General features: G+C 33.3%; 1 protein-coding gene across 2 annotated transcripts; it reads right to left on the bottom strand.

Moving 5' to 3' along the window:
• Nucleotides 1-21,528, bottom strand: LOC106078633 (serine/threonine-protein kinase/endoribonuclease ire-1-like). Of its 2 annotated transcripts, none has more exons than XM_056019241.1 (22): nt 21,274-21,528; nt 17,424-17,535; nt 17,151-17,187; nt 16,472-16,614; nt 15,513-15,641; nt 14,558-14,600; nt 14,276-14,334; nt 13,067-13,126; nt 12,756-12,933; nt 12,406-12,487; nt 12,038-12,200; nt 10,904-11,115; nt 9,952-10,045; nt 9,035-9,122; nt 8,335-8,464; nt 7,929-8,088; nt 7,069-7,262; nt 6,360-6,501; nt 5,231-5,358; nt 4,913-5,036; nt 4,498-4,565; nt 1-3,999 (listed from the first exon to the last, which is right to left on the bottom strand). In XM_056019241.1, the coding sequence occupies exons 1-22, from the start codon at nt 21,418-21,420 to the stop codon at nt 3,238-3,240; spliced, it is 3,255 nt and encodes a 1,084-aa protein (XP_055875216.1). In that variant the 5' UTR covers nt 21,421-21,528; the 3' UTR covers nt 1-3,237. The 2 variants fall into 2 exon arrangements, with proteins under 2 accessions (XP_055875216.1, XP_055875217.1); XM_056019242.1 differs by having other exon boundaries at nt 21,269-21,401.
• Between the last annotated feature and the right edge of the window lie 125 nt (nt 21,529-21,653).

Below are 21,653 nucleotides of genomic sequence, written 5' to 3'. Positions count from 1 at the left end.
TCAGCCTTAATTTTTTATTTACAATGTATACACTTTATAATATAGATACTTCAATAAACCAAAATGACACTTAAAAACTAGTTTTGTTAAAAAGAAAATGTAACAATGTGAGAGGACATAAAAAGAACAATTTTTGTCACAGCAAATGTAGAAGCTAAGAATCATTTCATTAACTTGTAATGGTGCCTGACCATCTGAAGGTTAGCTCAGCTAACTCCACTGATAAATATGAAACATTAATATTAGTAAGAAGATAAAAGGCACAATCAATATAAATATTTTACATTGAATTTTTAAAAATAGATAAACATTGCACAAAATACCAGCCATTCATTTTCAATTGTTTTGTATTGGAATGGGGGGGGAATCTTTAGAAAATATGCTACAACAAGAATAACTCAACATGTACATTTTCGTCTAAGAAAATCATTTTTTTAAGCTATATAAAGGAAAATAATTTGATTTGCATTTTAAAATTTTTACAGAAGATAGAAGAGGGTCTTGAAAATGTATTTGCTAAAGTACATTAAAAAAGAAATAGATCTTTACATCAACAAAGATTAAAATGCCAATATTTTGAAAGGGGGGGGGGGTCATAATGTTGAAATGAATACATTTCTATTTAGTGGTAATTGGTTGATTTATAAATGTATTAAAATGTGTATAGATGTAGTCCTCCATAAAATCAACAACAAAAAATATAAATAAATAAATTATGAATTTATATTGAAACATGACACAAAATACCCTTGAAAACAAAGAGTGCAACAAAGTCATGATACATGTAGGCCTACATAAAGGTTGACAAGTTATGATGGCAGTCTAAAGTGTAGACTTCAACTTGCTTCACTGTTCAGCCTTAGATCAAAGGAATCCTATGTTCAGATTTATAGTTTGGTTGCTTCTTAACTGGCATAAATGTCCAGGCTACAACTACGTAAATGTTAACCCTTAAAACAACAACATAATAAATCCAGGCTATTTCCTAAATTTAGATTAGGCTTGACAACCTAAGTACCCCTGCCACTGTACATCATAGGCGTAGCCAGGTTGAGGGGGGTTCAATTCCCCCCCCCCCCCCCCCCCCCCGAATTTAGTGACTGATTTTTTGCTTTAATTTTGTTTATTTTAGGTGAGATTTTAATACTAGACCATCACTTGCCTCAGTACAGCCAAGGGGGTTTTGAGTTTAAAACCCCCTCTTCTATAAAACAAAACAAAAAAAAATGCAAACGACTATCCCCAAATTCCAAGAGCACAGCTAAGGAAGATTTTGATTTTAAAACCCCCTCCGAAATTTACGATAAAACACCCTCTTTAATATAAAAAAGCAAATTACACACTAAAAATTCTATAAGTGTAGCCATAGGGGGTTTTGAGTTTAAACCTCTCTCCTCCAGATGGCCTTTTTTTAAGTTCAAAACCCCCTCCAGAAGGTTTTGAGTTTAAAGTCCCCCTACAGAAAGTTTTGAGGTTGAAAACCTATCTCTTCAATATTATTCTAAAGCAAAGTACATTCACCAAATTCTATGAGCATAGCTAAATGGAGTTTTGAATTTTAAAAAAAAAAAAATTTAACTTAGTTAAACACCCACCCAACAGATGACTGATGATAAAACTTCCGTTTTCGATATAAAATCTAAAGCAAACTACAGTCAGCTAATTCCAAGAGCATAGTCAATAGAGGTTACACATTTCTACCAATGGCTCCATTAATAAAGTGAAATGAATAGTCATCTGCCGAAATTGAAAATCACTAAATGTGGCTCAACAAAGAAGGCTTATACGGAGTCAGTTATAGAGATCGGGTCTCAATAAAGGAAATCCTATGCCAAACCCCTTAGTAAGTGACAGAGCGTCGCATGAGGTTTGCGGTACATGTTCTCCGACAAAATGAATTACTAAAGGCATAATGAGAGTTGCGATGACATCCTAGTAAAACTTGGCGCCACACTTTCATGGAGGTCCTCAGAGCAGGTGGGAAGAGGTTTCAGACATTATCAGTGACAGATATTTGTGGAAACAGCTTGCCGCCCAATGCGCCGAACGGCGCAGGAGGATCTAAGTCAGTAAGAATAGCACATTAGGATTTTGAAAAAAAAATCCCTGAAAAAAAATCATGGCTACGCCCATGCTGTACATAGTATCTTGGAGGAGACTTAAGGCTATTGTTAACTAAAGATTAAATAGTCCAATAATATACATTTAGATGTAAAAAGGCCTGATATCAGGTATTTATTTGGAATGTTCAATGCATAACAGCCAGAAGCAATCAGCTCTACCAGGGAAAATCAAGGCTAATGCCATTCACTTTAATCTTAACAATAGTATTAGTAGTAGTTTAGAACAAGGTCACAGAAAAGGAAAATGGATTGCCCATCATTATGTTTACAGACTAAACCACAAGACTCCAATATCTGTGCTTTATCTCTCAGACAAAAGTGGCTCATAATTGCTTGAAACTAACTATATATATGCTTGTAGTATACTTTTAGGAGGCAGAAATATGATTTTGGAAAAAAAAAAAAAAAAAAAAAACCCTAAAGAGAATGGAAAGACCATGCTGATTTTAGGAGTTCATACTTGTATTCTTTCTTAGTGTCATTAGACCAAATTGAATGAGTTGTCTGAATTAACAAGAAAACTCAAGACAGAAGATAATATGAACACACAGTACATGTAGGACATAGTAATTTTAGACATTTTTTTTGTTTTTGAAGAAAATCTTTTATAGGACAGGAAGAGCACCCTGACTTAAAGGTAGTTTGGAATCACTGAGATAATTCCCCCCTTTTTTTTTAAACACTAGTTTGGAATTCTGCTATCAATATTTTGTGATCACTGAAGGAAGGGGGTGAGGTAGATTTCAGGCTTCAAAAAGTAGGGAAGAGAATAAACTTTTTTAATTTTGGCTTTATACAATAGCATGAATGTGGTACAGGTATGTACAGGAACAGAAAGACATGGATCCATATAGTTGAATGATATTTGATTTGTTGACATCCTCACCAAGAAATCAAATCTAAAAAATTGTATAAATGTAAAAATGAGCATAATGGCAATATTGTATTGAAACAATGTCAATCTGATAAAACATTTTACCTTTATCCCTGTCTGGGAAGTCAGTCCTCTTGCTGGATGATGTAGACAATAGCTCACAAAGAACATATCTACATCACACACAAAGAAATATACTGGATAAAACAATGGGTTTCCAAAAACTGTAAGGACAGTTGGTTAAGTCTGTGCTGTGAACGCTGCTTGTGATTTGTTTCCTCCTTTCCTTCTTCTGAAATGGGGGTTATAGTGAAACTTAGCCTGTTGTTTATGAGTTTTTAAAGGAGACTCATTAGGCTGAGATGAAGTCTGATTAGGCTGTGGTGAAAACTGAGTAGGCTGTGGTGAAGTCTGATTAGGCTGTGGTGAAAACTGAGTCGGCTGTGTTGAAGTTTGATTAGGCTGTGGTATAGTCTGGTCTTTAACCATAAGATCTAATGGAGCATGAGGAATGAGATGATTAGATTGTAACAACGTAGATGTTTCCATATTGTTGTGATCAAAGTCAGTCATGTTCAACAATGCTTCATTATCAATTCTGTTGGTCTGGTGATTAGGAGGGCCATCCTGATGAAATCTTATAGATTTATTCTCCTTACCAAACCTATCAGTATATTTCTCATGAAACTGCTTCTTATCAAACCTATCAGTATATTTCTCAAGAGAATTGGTCTCTACTATATCTACATCACCTCCATCAGGGAAATTTTCATCTGAGTCTAGATCAGAGGTAAAATTGTCCTCAACTGCACGATGGATTTGTCCATGGGAGCCTAAGTAGTAGTAGGGTGACATCAGTCGCTCATGCTTGCAACATTCAACAGCGGCATATGTGTGAAGCAGAAGCCTCGGAAAACGGCTGGTGAAGTAATAGACAAACTCATCTGGAACTGCCCCTAGACTCTGCTTAACAGGGTCAGGGAGTTGGCGATAATGGTGTTTCTGTAAATAAACAAAAAAGTTTAACTGTTGACCTCTTTAAAAAGATTGTCAAATTTCTGCTATAGGGCAATCTTTAAGCATATACTTCAAACTTAAAAACAATAGTTTAAATGTCTCAATTATTAGAGGTGTCAAGGTAGCTGAGTGGTAAAGCACCTGGCTTCCAAACCAAGAGGTCCCGGGTTCAAATCTCGGTGAAGACTGGGATTTTGAATTTTGGCATTTTAAGGCACCTTGAGTCCACCCAACTTTAGATGGGGAAATAAAGGGGATTGGTCATTGTGCTGGCCCTATGAAACCCTCATTAAATGTTAGCCATAGATGACCTTTATATCATCTGCCCTATAGATATCAAGGTCTGTAAGGGGTAATTTCCTTTTAACTATAAATTATTAGAATTTTTGGTTTAAAGTCATTTTACCATTTTCTTAATAAAATTATTAGTAACTCAGCATGTCCTTAAATAGTTTATTTCAATATCAATTTCATACTACTGACCTTATTTCTCAAAGCTCTTAATAGATCTCTCACAGAATCTCCTCTGTATGTACGAAATTTGCGAAGATCTGTCAAAGTGAACAAAGATTGACAAGGTTTTAACATATTTTTTGTTTATAAACTTAGGTTCAAAATGTTTCATAGCTACATGAAGGAAGTTTCCATAATGTTTCTAGATTTCTCAAATGGAAACTGATACTCTAATAAGAAAAGCAAAGTATAAAGCAAATATTTTCTAATCATATGAATACAATTAATAACAATTACATTTTATGGCCAATCTTTTTGAAGTTTAGACATGAGATGAAAAATTCATAAAATTAAATGATATATACAATTTTTTTATCAATTTTATAATGAGACTTTGTAATATTTTCACACACACAAAAAAAAACCAAAAACCTTATCTACCAACCTTCTTGTAATTCAAGGCTAATCACTTGCCGCCAGTCTTCTTTTATCACAGGAAGTCCATTACACTCCAGTCGACATACAACTTCACATTCCTCATCTTCTTTCTCCAATCGATCACTGACATCCTTAAACAAATATAACAGATATAAAAAATGAATAAGATCAAAAAGATTGTGAAAAAGTTACATTTTTCTGACAATATAAAGAACAATTAAACATTAGAAACAAAAATTTCCATTGGTACAAATTTGGCAAGTTTATGCCCGTACAGCATAAAATGCTGAAAGTAAAAATGTGAAATCAACAGATCAGAACTTACTTGAAAGAAAGCCAGCTGAGTTTCTCTTGACCAAAAAAATGGATGCTTAAGAACTGCTCCTGCTACAGGACGTTCATCAGGATTAGAAGAAATCATTTTCTCTATCAACTTTCGGGCCACAAAATTATCTAGAAGATTTGAATTTTATTGTTATAATTTAATTATGGGTAAATTTATAACTGTATTAGATATCAATTTATGTTCAAAATTAATTTATACTTATAGAGCCAAACTGAAACATGCTCTTGACAAGATGGCTGCTTTCTGTTTACAGTTATCAAAATGAGTTAAATTTTTCGTTTTCTTGTATTAAAATCAAACCAAATTCCTTAACAAGCTATTTAACTAATAAACTAATAACTTTAACTTTTTATACATTTAACTTAATTCAGCATTATTTTCACTAATTAATTTAACTTAACAACTTTAAATTTAGGACTACTTTATCTTATCTTATATGATAAAGACGTTACTTCAAAAAAGATAATTACGTCCTACACGTCATGCATTTCGTCATGCATATTAGCCAATGACCTAAATTCTGCCAAGTCACTGGTTTTCCTGGCTAGCTCAGGCAACCCATTCCACGCTCTAATAGCTCTAGGGGTAGGAGCATTTGTAAAAATTTGTCCTAGCATATGGAATGAGGAATGTGCCTTTATCTTTGTGTCTTTCAGAGTATTTTATTAAATTTTGTTTTTGTATTTGAAGATTATGGTTCAATGTTTTATGTATAATTGCTACTTTACTTTTGAGTCTTATATCCTGAAGGCTTTCTAAATTTAGTGATTAGATAATTTTATTGATCTAATCAAATGGAAATTCAGTTTGATTACAATTGAAAACATCAGCGTAATATGCATGACTAAATGCATTACGCGTAAGACCTAATCATCTTCTTTTTTGAAATAGCGTCTGTATTATATAAGATGTCAAACTACATACTTAATATCTAACTTTCTTTGGAATAACTGAATATTAATGCAAAAATTACAACAGATGATTTAGATGATTGGAATAATTGGTGCACTGAGTCCACTGTTAGTGCAGCCTTATTGTACAGGTATGTAAATCAGATCATTCACAAGTTATCACTGTTTTACAATTAAAAAAAAATGTGTATACTCACCATCCCCCTGTAAATGCTGTAGATTATAATCACCATTCAGTATATTAGCTTGACGTCTTAAGCTGTTGCCAAATGGATGTCCACCTTGAGTCAGTACATAGTAAAATACACAGCCAGAGGAGAAAATGTCTACAGCATAGGTCTAGGTAAGAAAATAAAAGAATTTCTTTTTAACAATATCCATTCGAGAACATAAAGAAGAGAGTATAAACATCAGAGTATTTAATAAAAAGTTAATTCAAAAAATTTATAGAAATGGCAAATCATCTTCTATTTATATTAGAAAGGATTTAGTTAACTTGTGATGAAGTCCATTCGCTTGGGTTTTTTTAAAGGATAAAACTCAAGGAAACACAGTGATCCACTTTAAAAAACTTAGGGACCTAATTGTCCTTTCTGAAACTTCTACAGTAAAAAAAAAAAATTTAAAAGTAGACTTCCCCTTTCAGATCTTGCAATAAATGGGGCAGATGATGTAAAGGTCATCTTTTTCTGAGGCCCACGATTAACGAGGGTGTCATGTGGCCAGCACAAAGAACAACCACCTTTACTTTTCCCCAACTAATGCCAGATACTCATTAGAACTGGGTGAACTCAGATATATGATCCATATATTAACCTCAGTCACTAAGCCAATAAAGAAAAATGTAAATAATTTACAAAAAAAAAAAAAAAAGACTTTTGTTCACAAAGAATCAAGTAAACTTACAGTTCTCTCATGTGAAATGAGCATTTCTGGTGCGATCCATCCATCTGTTCCTGCAGCTCCAGACCTTCGTGAGAAAGAATATCTGTCTGCTGCAAGTTTCTTGCACAGACCAAAGTCTGATATCATAACACGAACTTCATTTTTGGCATTAGGTTGTGAGATGAGCACATTGTGTGGCTTAATATCTCGATGAACTAGGATTTAGGGGAAATTTTTTTTTTATTATTTAGCATACTATTAATTCTGTACTTAGCTACTTTAGATTTAATATAATCAGCAATATTAAATGTAAAAGAAAAAAAATGTATCTCATAAGATTGCTAATGTTCCAGCTGTAACCATCGACAGGTAAAATTAGTTGACTCAAAAATAAAAACATTGGAAAAACTCTTTTTCCAAACAGCTTGTGTGTAGTTAAAATAAAACCTATTGATTAAAATTGATATTGACAGTTTCTTTAAAAAAAAATAGTTGTAGAAATTTATTTTTAAAAATTTATGATGAATAAATTTTAACTAAATATCAACAGCTTTTGAAAACCGATCCTACAGGGAACAATATCCAGGTCATGAATGCAAGAAATACTGAAAAAAACTGATGTGTAGATGACATTAAATACACAAGTTTATCCCTTGCATTTCTAATAACAGCAGAAGACTGAGATGTAAATGACTGGTGCCTCATACACTCTCAACCAAAGGTAGACAGCAGAAAGAAAAAGAAACCTGGTAGGACTAGAAGTCTTACTGCAGCTCAAGATATAAGAGTAACAAAAAGTATTATACCTATTTCTTATAACTCATCTAAGATACACATTTTTAGGGAATGTGGATGAGCAATAGCAGACATTGCTTAGTTACCTATGTTTAGGGAATGTAGATGAGCAATACCAGACATTGCTTGTTTCAGAATATCTATTGCCTGGAGAGGAACTGGTGGAATGTATTTCTTTTCAATGTAGTCTTGGACAGTTGCTGCACATAGTTCTAAGGCAATGTAACGAAACTGACTGTCAGACTCCTGAAATCAAGTCAAATTCAATAAGGTGATTAGATGACTTGACATAGAAAGGCTAATATGTATATTTACTTATATTTTTGTTAATTAATTTTTATTGCTTTGATGTAAATAAAATTGAGATTAATAGTTTGGAGAGCAATGGTCACAAACCTATTCACTGTTTATTTCCAGGTTTTAAAATTTCTAAGCAAAGTGGGAATATAAAAAAAAAGGAATAAAATATTGAAATTCAAGTCATTTACTGACCATGCAGTAGTATCGAATGACATTAGGATGCTGGTCTGATTCACGGAGCAGCTCAACCTCTCTGTCTGCAAAACTGAAACATTCTGGTAACAAGCGCTTGACTGCCACATTGCGGTTATCAAACTGACCACTGGAGATGAAATTTAATAGAATGATATAATCTATTTCATAATGACAAAAACTGTAAGTATTTTGATTATTGTTATTTGCAATGGTAAGAAGGCAGGTTCACTACTAATGTCTGAACCTATCTAATCATGGCCCTCAACAATTCAGTAAATAGAAATGGGAAAATGGTTTGAGGGCTGAGACAAGTTCCAAAAAGCCTGCAGAGTCTGGGAGCATATGGCTCAGGACAAAACTTCAACTCACTGTGCCCCTGCTGAGAGGAAGAAGAAACTGGGTTTCATATTTTTTGCCACTGCCCAAGACTTGCTGATCTCTGTGTCGACAGGTCTGGGAAAATACAAGTTCTTTACCTGTATGGTGAGAAACATGCACTACGCATAAAAGCAGGGTTTCTGTCCAGAGTTTATACAGGATTTGAACCTTTCAAGCACTCACTCAAATGGAGTTAGATGATGATGAAGAATTTTGGCTCTACCTACTTTTACCTCAAAAAGACAAAGTTACCTTATGTAATTAAATAACAAAACAATCAAAATGTAAGTAAATAAAAAAGAGATCAAAGATCCCTGACCTGAATACAAATGTGCCTTCACATCCATGACCCAACACTTGTTTACTGTTGTAGATAATCTGACCAACTTTTGTTATACCACTAGATACTAGACAAAACATAGGCACAAATTAAAAAAAACTAACATAAAAACTTATTTTTTCTCTATCAACTTTTTGTGGAATGCAATAGTAATATGGACAAGTTTACATGCTACTAAAATAATGGATGAATCAGTAATTTGCTTTGCTAAAATTTGGGGGAAAAAAAAGAAAAAGCCATTATTAATCATTCTATGTTTAATTTAAACAAGACTAATAGAAGATTATAAGTAGACATTCAACAAATATTTGTGATGCTAGTAGAATCTGGAAACATGTTTGACTATTTAACATAAGTAAGTACAGCGTGTTGGTTACTGGCCCGGGCATGCTACCATGCCTCATAGTGGTGCCCAGGTGGAAACGATCGTAAGAGGAAACGATTAGGCCAAAGGGTAGCAAAACAAGACTCCCGTGGGGGTGCCTAAGGGGGTGCGAGAGCATCCTCATTGCAATGTGCGGAGTTGTAAAAAAGCTCCCACAACCTTGTCACAATCCAGGCCGTTACATAAATGGCATGTCCCGCACAGTTAGTCTGGTATAGAAAAGGAAAATGGTGGGGGTATTAGTGTACACGAGTCTGACCCACCCATCAGACAGAACAGTGTACACTGTTCTCATTCAGGCTGGTGAGAGGGAGCTCTTGTTCACTTTTGCTGGCCTAGAGTTCCAAGAGCCGAAGGCTCAACTCTACCTGACAGTTTAAGAAGAAGAAGAAGAAGAAGTTGGTGGCTGGAGAGTCTTAATAAACTACTTTAAAACCTAAGGATAGATAAGAATGGACAGAAAGAAAAAGAAAACAGCATAAACTGAGTACTAAGCCAACATTATACTTACCATTAGTGGTAGATGAGTCAGAGCTTGGTTTGTTTGTGTTGATGCCAGCTTGTTCCAACTGTTCTAGAATAGTCTTGAATGACTGCTGATTGTTCTACAGAGATAATGGACATCATGAGAATACTGGACCCAGTTTTGTCAGGGTAAATAAGCAAAACAGTAAGTCAGTAAGATGTATTAGTAATTTTATAGACATATCTATATGATACTAGAGTATCTTAACTTGCCCTTAAAAATTATTCCTTTCAGACCTTGAAATTTATGGGGGCAGATAATGTCAAGCTTATCTATTTCTATGGCCAACGGTTAACAAGAGTGTCATGTGACCAGCAAAACGACCAACCACCTTTACTTCCCCAATGTAAGTCTGGTTCCCATTAGGCATCCTAAAAATCCCAAATCTAAGAAATGTTTAAATACATGTTGGCTATACATTACTTTTTAAAGAAATAATATTTGCAAATGTCATTATATAAAAACCATGATGTTTTGGATGTCTTTTTTTTTTTCATTTAAAATTTTCCCTGAGAAAAAAAATGCAGAGAGCCAACCATATTAGAAATTTCATTTAACTTCAAAATTTACTATTTCTTTTTTTTTTTACTTGCTTTTGTACAGAGCAGCTTTTATGCTAATAGCATGCTCAATCTTTTTTATGGACCAGTGAAGGGGTGGGGGGATCTGGGAGAAGGTTTCCCTGCAGCCTTTAGGTGACAGCAAACACAATTCTGATGAGTCAGGATTCAAACTTGAGCCCCCTTAATAGGTAGCAAAGAGATTTTTGAAACTCAGCCACACATACTTAATTTTAGAGTTTTAACGTCACATCTCATCTTTATGTAATTTTTTACAAAAATTATTCCTTGACTAAATTTTAAAAAGTGATCTTATAGATGACTTCTTCTGATAGTAATATAACAAAAAGGTTTCACTAAATATTTTAAATCAATACCTTGGGTAATCTATACAGGACTATTAGTATGGCCACAAAAAGTGTGACAATGATAATGAATTGGTAGCCTTCTTTGACGTAAGTCCAAATCACATATTCCTGAGATGTCTTTGTACTGTTGTTGGCAGAGATGACGTTCTGGTGACTTTTATCTGGTAGTTGGTATGCTGGAGATAGCCGAGATACAGACTTGTCTGGCAATTCATGGTAGCCTGAAATGGATGATATATTAAGCAAGCTTTTTTTTTCCCTGAGATATTGAAATATGTAAATTAATTCACATGATTTTGTTAATTATGGTTTCTTTAATATAACAAGATTAGTTATTGAAGCTATGATATGTAGAAGAAAATAAATAGAAATAATTCAGTGTTTTAAAAATATGGTTCATTCAGGTTACGTAATGAATCAAATACACAGGGCTTATTAATTTAATTGTGAAATTTGCTGGGAAAAAAAAAGGAAAAAGCTCAAGAATGAAAAAAGAAATTTTATTAATTAAAATCTTCAGATTAGAAATTGAGGTTTTAAATAGATAAAAAAATCAATAGTTATACATAGTCTTAATCAGTTCTACTTGACTTCCTTTGAATTCTCTTTTTTTGATAATTAAGATAAGATAAGATAATTTTTTTTGATCCAATCTAATGGAAATTCAGTTTAACTACAATTGACCATCTAATCGTAACTACTGTACAATAACAATATAGATGCAAATACGAACAACATTCATACCCCAAAACACATACACACTCACAAGCAGCGCTTTATGAATTAGATGTCTATATACTTCTTGATGCTTTTTTAATTAGTCTATTCAGTCAATGTGAAGTATAACCAAACCAGCAGGTGATGGCAAAGTTAATTAGCCTGCTGATGGTTGATGTATAGAAAAGTTTAATTATTGTTTTGTTGATGTTAAATTTCCTTAGCTTTCTACATAGAAGAGACATTGGTAAATTTTGGTGTAAAGGTTTCGACTGTGTTCACGCCATTTCAGTTTGTTGTTGATGTTGTACCTATGTATTTATGTTCTTGCACTTGATAGAAGGATATTATATCATGAAATATTGATAACTTCTTTCCCTAACAAAGCTTTATGAACAAAAATAAAAGAAACTAAATGTCACTCACCTATCATAAGTACAGCACCACCCCTGCGAACTGTTGTAGCCTTTATCAGCTCAATGTGAGAGTTCGGGTCAAGCTCTCTTGTGTGCCAATCAAACTCTGGCTCCACCTCCCTTTCATCTTTACTTTCAGGTCCCTCAATTTGAAGAACTTTTGGAGTTCTGGCCTGACAGGAAGATTACAGCATTTTACTGTAGTAATAAGTTGATGAAGCAAAAAGGATCTAATTGAAAAGGTAGGTTTGTCATCTTAAAAGTTTGCCGTTTCAAACATGTTAATCATGTAGATCACATGGCAATGATTCTAAAAAACAACATACCATATATTAAAGACAACTGTATTGAAAACTATCCTTAAAATTGTGTGCTTACTGTAATAGTGACTGTGTTCTCATCCACTAATGTAATTAAAGCGTAAGCTCCATGTTGGGACTCACCAATATACAGCTTCAGGCTGATCATCAAAATAAGAAAGAAATATTTTAGTAGACTAAAAGTATTAGTGATCATTAGAAGTGGTGTTTCTGGTGTATAGAGACAGAAATAGAAAAATGAAAGTTATAGACATTCAACAATTGTTTTTTTTTCTTTTCTTCTATCAAATCACAACTTCTGATCATCAAAACATTTTCTAATTGATTATAAAACTACTAAGGTTATTTTATGCTCTGCTTTTCCAAATTACATATTTGCAATCTAATTAGGTATTTTACATAACTTACTAAAAAGTCTTCAAATTCATAAATCGTTTCTTCCACTGTGTTGAGGATAGTTGACCAGTCAGGTGATCTAGAGTTTCAGCAGCAAAGCTTGCAAAGGGGACTCGCTGGAGTCCTTCATGGTGCATCTGATACATAGCAACAACTGGGGAGTCAAACTCTCTTTGCCAAGACAGTTCACCTTAGAAAAAAAAAAGTTTTTTTTCTGACAAAATAATTCAACCTTAGTCATTAGCATATAAGTACACCCAATTACCTATAAAACAGAGGGAGATTGGAATACAGTATATACATGAAAACCCACGTGAACTCACCTGTTTTACTGTCTAACGTCACTGCTGTTCCTGATGAGCTTGAAACAAAGTGTCTCATCTCTGAAGTAGAAACACAAATCATCTAGAGTTTGAGAATTTAAAAATTCTCTGCAAAATTTGCAAATAGTATTAGCATAACAATGATAATGTCTTTTCTTAACCCTTTGGAACAGACAAAAAAATTCTTTGGCAAAGAAAACAAAAACAAACAAATTTGTGAGGCTTTAAGCTGCTCTGCATTGATTATCAAGGATGTTATGAGCCCAACACAAATACTAGGAATCTTGACTTTCCCCAATCTTACTGACACTCTAAGCAAACTATCACCCTGGCTTTATCCCATTCTCTTGTCGCAGACAAATATTTTATTGTGTAGACATAACTTTCTCTTAACAAATTAACTATGCCTCGAGTTTAAAAAAAAAAGAGATAATAGGACTAAAACAAGTTAGGTCTTTCAATTCTAGTGATTCAGCAAGCTAGTTTACTTCAACTTTCTACACTATAATAGTGCAATGCAATGTTTGGTCAAGTATGAGAAGTCACAGTTTTTGTTAACATCCTCAGTGACAACAGAAAAGGTGACTTATTATGCATGAATACATTTCAGTTCTTAATTTTCTGTTCCCGGTATGACTAATAAACACAACTCTGACCTAAATTTCTTTACTCTGGAATTGAGGAAATCACACAGTCTACTGGCTGACGATCAAAAAGGGAGCTAGACACAAAACACACTTATAACTTAATAAGCTTTACCATTTCTAAAGTGAACTGTACATTTTATTTTATCTTACAGCTTTTTTTTAACTTTAATCAAACTTAAAAACTTAATCATAAAATTGTTAAAAGGTATTTGCAAAAGTAACAAAGTCCAATCATATCATAAGTAGATTCTGAAGTGGGGAAACTAAATGCTCTTTCACCATTCAGAAGACCAAGACAAATCAATAAAATAAACCAACCAAATGTTCTTTAACTCCTATAATTCTATACCATAAGTAACGTTTTCTGATTACAAACAAAAATGTTATTGGAGTTTAATCATAACAGGCATTCACAGGAATGCACAAATGTGAAAAATGAACAATTCTGTCAGAACGTGGAAAAATAATTATGGAGATAAAGAGTTAATTAAACTGTCAACACAGGTCTCTAATACACTGAACTAAGAAGCATAAAAAAAAATTAAGACTGTCAAAGACTCACCATAATCACTGACATCTGGTGCCACATGTGAAGAGTAATCCATATAGGTTGCATTCCAGCTAAACAAATCAACAAGAACAAACACATGAGTTGAGGCAGTAATGGTAGACAGCTAATAAAGTCAAGCTAATACAGCACATATGTTTGCAAGTGTAAGACACTGCAGATGTAGTACTGTATGCAGTAGAAACAACAATGGCAGTAGAAACAACAAAATCCAATACAGTCCTGACATTTCCAAACTAACAGAATTCAGTTCTATACAGAAATATGAGAACCTACCTTCTAGTTCCAGTTTTTCCATCAAACATTGTGATGGAGTATTCTGTAAAAGAAAAACAAGAAAAACATTTTAAAAATACATTTAAAAAAAAACAAAGCTTACATTAAATGTAATTGTATCAATTAGTTTGGATAAAGAATGTGTCATATGTATGATTTACCTTGACATATAAATCTGTGCGATAGAAATATTTTTACCTATTGTTTTTGTTTAGCTTTTAGTTTTCTCAATGCCCTATGATCCTATCACCAGTTGTGAAAGGGGGAAGGGAAAAGGAGGTATCTTGTGAATGTTTACATGATTGTTTTTTAAATGCATAAAAAAAAAAGCTCACTCAGGGCTGAAGAGTCCTCAAGGGGACTACTTCAACTTACACCACCACATTAAGTCAGCAGGCCCTCCATAGAAAACAAATTCCCATAGGGGGTACTACCATAGGCAACAATATTTGGTAATCCCAGTTTCAGTCTCATAGTCTTAGATGGAGGTAAAGAATAAAAACTAATAAAATTCAATATTTTTATCATTTGACAATGTATTATCATTTTATTAACTTTATACACAATTAATACTGATCAGTATTATAAATAATGAATGGGATTTCATGAAAAAAAAAAACATATTGAATTCAAAACAATAGTGAAAACATGACAAAGCAACACTGGTTTAAATTCATTTTAGTTGTGTAAGAAACAAAATAATAACTAGGCCATACAACCAAATTAGTCTTCATTCTATTTCCAAGCTTAGTTGATAACACTCTGAGAGTGAATGATTGATTTTAGTTAACCTCCCTTTAATCCACATTAATAGCTATTGAGCGATGCAGTAGTAGTGTTGCAGAGGAAAATTTCCCCACATTTTCACATATCAAAAGTTTATCAAATTAACACAGTGGGCTAGAAGAGTAGCTTGAATTTATATGTCAATCGAATGTACCCTAATGACACTGACCTGTTCTGCCTATGTAAAGAAGATTATCATTGGAAGTGGGACAAACTTTTTGTGCACCTTCTGAAGAAAAAGTCTGGACTTTGGCACCTGTTGTCGTGTCTATGGCAAGCCATATATCCCTTTTAGAGCCTAGTAAGCAATAGTAAAGTGCAAGCTTTCAACACTTTTTTTTATTGCTCATAATGAAAGTCAATTTATAATGGTGAAAAAAAATCAACATTGAGTACTTTACAAATACAGAAGTCATTTGCTACTATTTCGATTCAGTTATTGAATACTGTTATCACCTCAGACTAGCGTTATCAGAGGTTGTGAAAAGATGTAATGATTGTAGCAAATGCAACAGTTATAAATAAAAAGTAAAATTTAAGTACTAATAGCACCTTAAAAATGAAATCTATAGAAAGATCAATTCTAAATATGTAGTCTAAACAATTAAGATGACACAATCTATAGAAAGATCAATTCTAAATATATAGTCTAAACAATTAAGACGACACAATCACTTTATCATATTACTCAATGGATGTAAATGAATAAACAGGAATATTTCATTTGTCATTAGTGTAATTGTTTTGGTTTAAATGTTTCAGATGTCCCTTCAGAATTGATGATGATTACACCTTAGCCCAAACCTCCTGCAGAAAGGTGGGGGATAGCAGCAGGCAGAGTTTGAACCAAGGACCATTAAGAGTGCATAACACAAGGCCATTTGTTCAAGTAACTCAATTGAAAAATGATACATGACAGGCTTAGAAATTATTTTTTTTAAATATATTGCTGTCGCTGTGTTATAATCTCATCTTGACCTGATATGTTATTATATACAATAGAAACAAAGGTTTTAAAGCTACTAATTTCTGCTATTATGTATGTTCCATATATAAATTAAGTATGTTCTATAAAATTAATTTAATTAAAACAGCATCACAGTGTGACAAATTATTTTTAGCTAATACCTGTATAAAATATGCCCTCAGAACTTTTACAAGGAGCAGCTGTAACAAGTTCAGGTATTGTAAATGGCAATTTTTTAATGGGCTCACGGTTTGCACTGATGGCATACAGGCTTCCATCCCTTGGATCTGGCAGGAAGCTGGGCCTGAAAAAAAAAGACATTTACTGCAATGGCTGAAAAGTTTAGTATTGCCCTGTTCTCATTAACATGACCACCATACCACATGAATCAGATATTTGGTGGCTAAGGGGCACCAAGTTATTGGGTTGTTATCCTGGAGGAGGTGAAGGTTCAAATTCTGATGAAGAGTGAGATTTTTAACTTCTGGATCTTTAGGGTGCCTCTGAGTCCATTCAGCTCTAATGGGTACCTGACATAACTTGTGGAATAGTACAGGACGCGGTGCTGGCCACATGACACCATCATTAACAGTGGAAAGAGATAATCTTTACTTCATCTGCCCCATCCATCAAAAGTCTCAAAGGGAAACTTTACTTTACTTTTTTAATTTGAAATTCAGGTACAATGAAAAGATATTGAAATTTTCTAGTAGCCTATTAATTTTCTTTTTCAACCAATGAATATAAGATATTATCCACCTACAATTTTTATTGTCTCATTATGAATAATCACAAAAAAAATGATTTTATATACTTTTGCATTAAATAAAAATATCTTACCCAGAAGAAAAATCTAATGGGACTCTTAAAACTGGATCTGTTAAGAATGAAATGAAAAAATATATATATATATATATATTATATATATTAGATCTATATCTATATCTATGTGTGTGTGTGTGTGTGTGTCTACTAAATTATACAAATATTTGTTTAATTTATGTAATATTATTACTGCTAAAATCTAAATCTTCTTTTAAAAGTAAAATAGTTAACAATACCGTAATGATTTCTACATCTTATAATACAACTAAATTTCAGAAAAGTTTTTACCTTCCTTCAGTGACCACATAATTTGGCCTGTGCTGCGACTAATTGCATAAAAGCTCCCACTCAAAGTAGACACAAATAATACAGGATCATGAATGCTCAGGTGTTTAGATATCTTTTGCCCAGAAAAAAAAGTTACAGATCTGAATTATTGTACTGTATTCCTGCTAGAGTCTAAGATAACTAAGCTAATTAAGTTAAGTTAAAGTTCCCCTTTCAGACCTAGTGGTCTATAGGGCAGATGATGTAAAGATCATCTGTTTCCATGACCTACGGTTAATGAGGATGTCATGTAGCCAGCACAACGACCAACTGCCTTTACTTTTTCCCCAACTAATGTCAGGTACCCATTAGAGCTGGGTGGATTCAGAGACGCCCAGAGATCTGAAATTAAAAATCCCAGTCTTCACCAGGATTTGAACCAGGGAACCTCGGACCAGAAGCCAAGAGCTTTACCGCTCAGCCACCGTGCCTAACAGATCTAGAGTAATCTAGACACCTAGACTACTATTGCGACTAATATTAAAGGGAAACTCCGATAGTTTTGACAATTTTTGATATAATATGTGTTTTGATTTATAGATAATGAATATATTATTCTTTTTTTTTTATTTGCAAGAATAACTTAGTAATTGATGTTTTTGTGACATAATTTTTCTGCGCATCCAAAACGGTCAGATTTTCACCGAATTTCTGTGTGACGTCACGAGGGTGCACTCAAATCCTATAATTGAATTCTTTGGCCTGGAAATCCAATGTATTGTTGGTACTGCACCTGGTATTAGCTTCATTTTTTTTTCAAATCCCATTTCCACAGCAATGAAGTTGCTGAAACAGCTTCTCTCAAAATGGTTTGAGCATAAATAGGAATTAGCTAATGCCTTTGTAAAATATTTGCTCTTCATGCGAATAAATTTTTCCCATTTTCCCTTTAAAACTTCATCTCTTAGAAACAAATGAAAAGAGACACTAATTTCTGTGTCAGCATACTTGCTGATTTTATCTTTGTGATTGGAACTACTGCAACAAGCTGAAGAACAGTATTTCATTTTCTTCAAGTAGAAATAGAGGTTTAGATCTAGAATATTATTTATAAACAAAGACCGATTATAAATCAACGTGGAGACTACATCTAAATAAGTCAATAACTAAAATTTGAAAAACTATTGGAGTTTCCCTTTAAATTGTATAGATTCTGTTACATCTTCTAGGCCTCATCATTAACACAATGTGAGTGAGGGCTTGAGAGGCTCAACCCCTCTCTTCCAAACCCCAGGCCAAAATCACTGCAGTTGTAATCAATGCATCATTTGCATTTATGTCAAGAGCCTGTTAAAACTGAATTTTCGACAAGTCTGGAAAAGTCAAAAAGAATATTTTAGATAAGATACTGTTTCCTCTTTTTCCCTTCAGCATGGTCACCATTATTAGGCAGATTGAACCAATGCAACAAAGGCTATATTCTGCACTTTGCTATTTAATATAAATAACTAGATTGTACTAGATCAGATAGATCTATAGAATCTAGACCTAAGTATAATATTTGTTGGCCTCCTTCAGTCATAGAACGACTATATTATGGTTCATCTCGCACACTTCCTCATGTGGCTGTGGAGCCCTATTTTGGAGAGACACTCCTGTCCACAAATATCGCAGGTTAAGGTGGCTTTTACTTCAGTGGTAGAGGAACTGGCCATTTTTCATAATGTATGTTTTTCTTCCTGAGCTGAGACCCATGTTCTTTCACTGTCCATAGCTTTCTTGGTCACTGTCTCTCTCCATCTGGTGCGGTCTAGAGCTATGTCTTCCCTGATTTGAGGTCCTGTTTTATGATGCTAAGATACTCTGTGCTGTGGTTTAGTCTTGAAATAGGTATTTAGTGACACCAAGGGAGTATAATAAGTATAATATTAATAAACGCATAAAAAAATTAATGGCATATTATTAGATATAAGTAGACTAGATCTAGATATATATTTTTAGTATATTATAGATGTATAATATATATATATTGATATAGCTACTAGACTAGATCTAATAGCTTGTGTACAAGTTTATAGCCTTTACCTTCCCTTGTAACACTTGTTCAGACCTAAAATAAAATGGCTAAATATCATAGACTACTAAACTCTGCTTATTTTATATTATCTTATACCTAGAGTCTACTAGACATTTTGTTTGTTAACAGCGCTTTATAAATAAAATTATTATAATTATTATATACAGACATTAATTCAAAAAAGAAGATGATTACACCCTATGCGTCATGCATGTTAACCAATGACCTAAATTCTGCCACGTCTTTGGTTTTCCTGGCTGGTTCAGGCAACCCATTGCATGCTCTAATAGTAGTAATTTAATAGCACTAGTGCCACTAAGGTCACTAGGAAAGAAGGAGCATTTAACTATTTTGTCCTAGCATAATATGGAACGAGGAATGCGCCTTTATCATTGAGTCTTTCTCAGTATTTTATTAGGTTTTGTTCTTGTATCTGAAGATTATGGTTCAGTGTTTTATATTAAACATAAATAATTATAGGTTCCCGGTCATTTCATCCCCTGGTCACTTTATCCCCGGTCATTTCATCCCCTGATATTTTCATCATCTGATCATTTTTATCTAACAAATTGTAATTTTAAAAATCATGAAATGAGTAGTATATTTAATGTATTCATTTTTTATTTAAATGACAAAATTGTAACACGTTAATGTTTAAAAGGAATTAAAGCAAAACTTATACAGGCGACATGATATCCCGAGGATGGGTGAACTCCACCTTTATTAGAAAAAAATAAAACCTTACTTCAAGGCTAAAAATGACGTGCCCATTTTCAAGAGAGAGCGATTGAAAAATAAAATAAAGTGAAACATGGACGTACTTTCACCACACCTTGGCCTTTGATGATAAGTTATCAGCGGCATGGTCATAATTATTGTAATCGCACTTCTATCTCTCACCACACCTTGGCCTTTGATGATAAGTTATCAGCGGCATGGTCATAATTATTGTAATCGCACTTCTATCTCTCAAAAGATTTCTACTACTTGCACCACACCTTGGCCTTTGATGATAAGTTATCAGCGGCATGATCATAATTATTCTAATCATACTTTTTCTATCTCTCAAATGATTTTCACTACTTCCACCAAACCTTGGCCTTTGATCAGGATAATATTATAATATTACATCCCCAACATCCAATAGAAGTGCTTTCTAGCTAAGTACACACCCAGATTTACAATATAATATAAGATTTCTCATTAAGAATACAAAGTGGAAGAGGAAACACTATAAACGCATTAGTAACATGTCATAAAATGTCAAAAAGCATTCTACATAATCATATTTATAAATAAAATATTTAATTGGGGATGAAATGACCTGGGGATGAAATGACCGGTCACCTAATTATATATTTTAACAATTTTATGATAATGATGTAATCGTAGAGATTTCAATATTTCCTACTTTACTTCATTTTAAAATTTTCTACTTCTATCCTCAAGGCTTTCTAAATTTAGATCTATAAGATAATATGTCATACAATGACAAACCTAGATCTAGTCTTCTAGATTCTTGTCTAGGACTAGTAAAGTCAGTAAAGAAAAGACTAAAGTCAGTATTTTGTTTTTTTAAAGATTTAAAATTTTAAGTTTTGACTTTACTTTTCCCCAACTTTTGTCAGGTTAGAGTTGGGTAGACTCAGAGGCGCCCGAAGATCCCGAAAATAAAAATCCCAGTCTTCACCAAGATTCGATTCTGAGACCCCGGTTTGGAAGTCAAGCGCTTTACCGCTCAGCCACCGCACCTCCAAGTTTTGACTTACTTAAATTTAAACTTTTTTACCTTACCTCTGCCTCTTGATGATGAAATTCTCCATTCGCTGATTTAACAGCTGGCGATGTAATAATCCCAAATATTATACAGAAAAGTATAGACGCCATCACACTGCATTTTACCTTTAAGAGGTATAACAAAAATATCACGAAAGAAGTCATTTTTTTTACGTTAAAAATTATCAACTTTGTTTATGAAAATAAACAATAACAATGTCCTCCATTTTGATGTGTCGTATACATTAGTCACGGTATTTAGAAGTCCCGGGTTAAATTCATGCTACTTGTGGATTTAGTCTAGCTTTAGAAATAGAATAGGTGGTAAATTTTTAAAAATCTAATAATAGATCTATCAAAATAAAATATTTTTTAAAAACGTCTTGATTAAAAATAAC

This window comes from Biomphalaria glabrata, chromosome 2 (assembly GCF_947242115.1).
Source record: "Biomphalaria glabrata chromosome 2, xgBioGlab47.1, whole genome shotgun sequence".
NCBI lineage: Eukaryota > Metazoa > Mollusca > Gastropoda > Planorbidae > Biomphalaria > Biomphalaria glabrata.
Note: the sequence above shows the minus strand (reverse complement) of the source record. Positions and strands in the feature narration are given on the sequence as shown.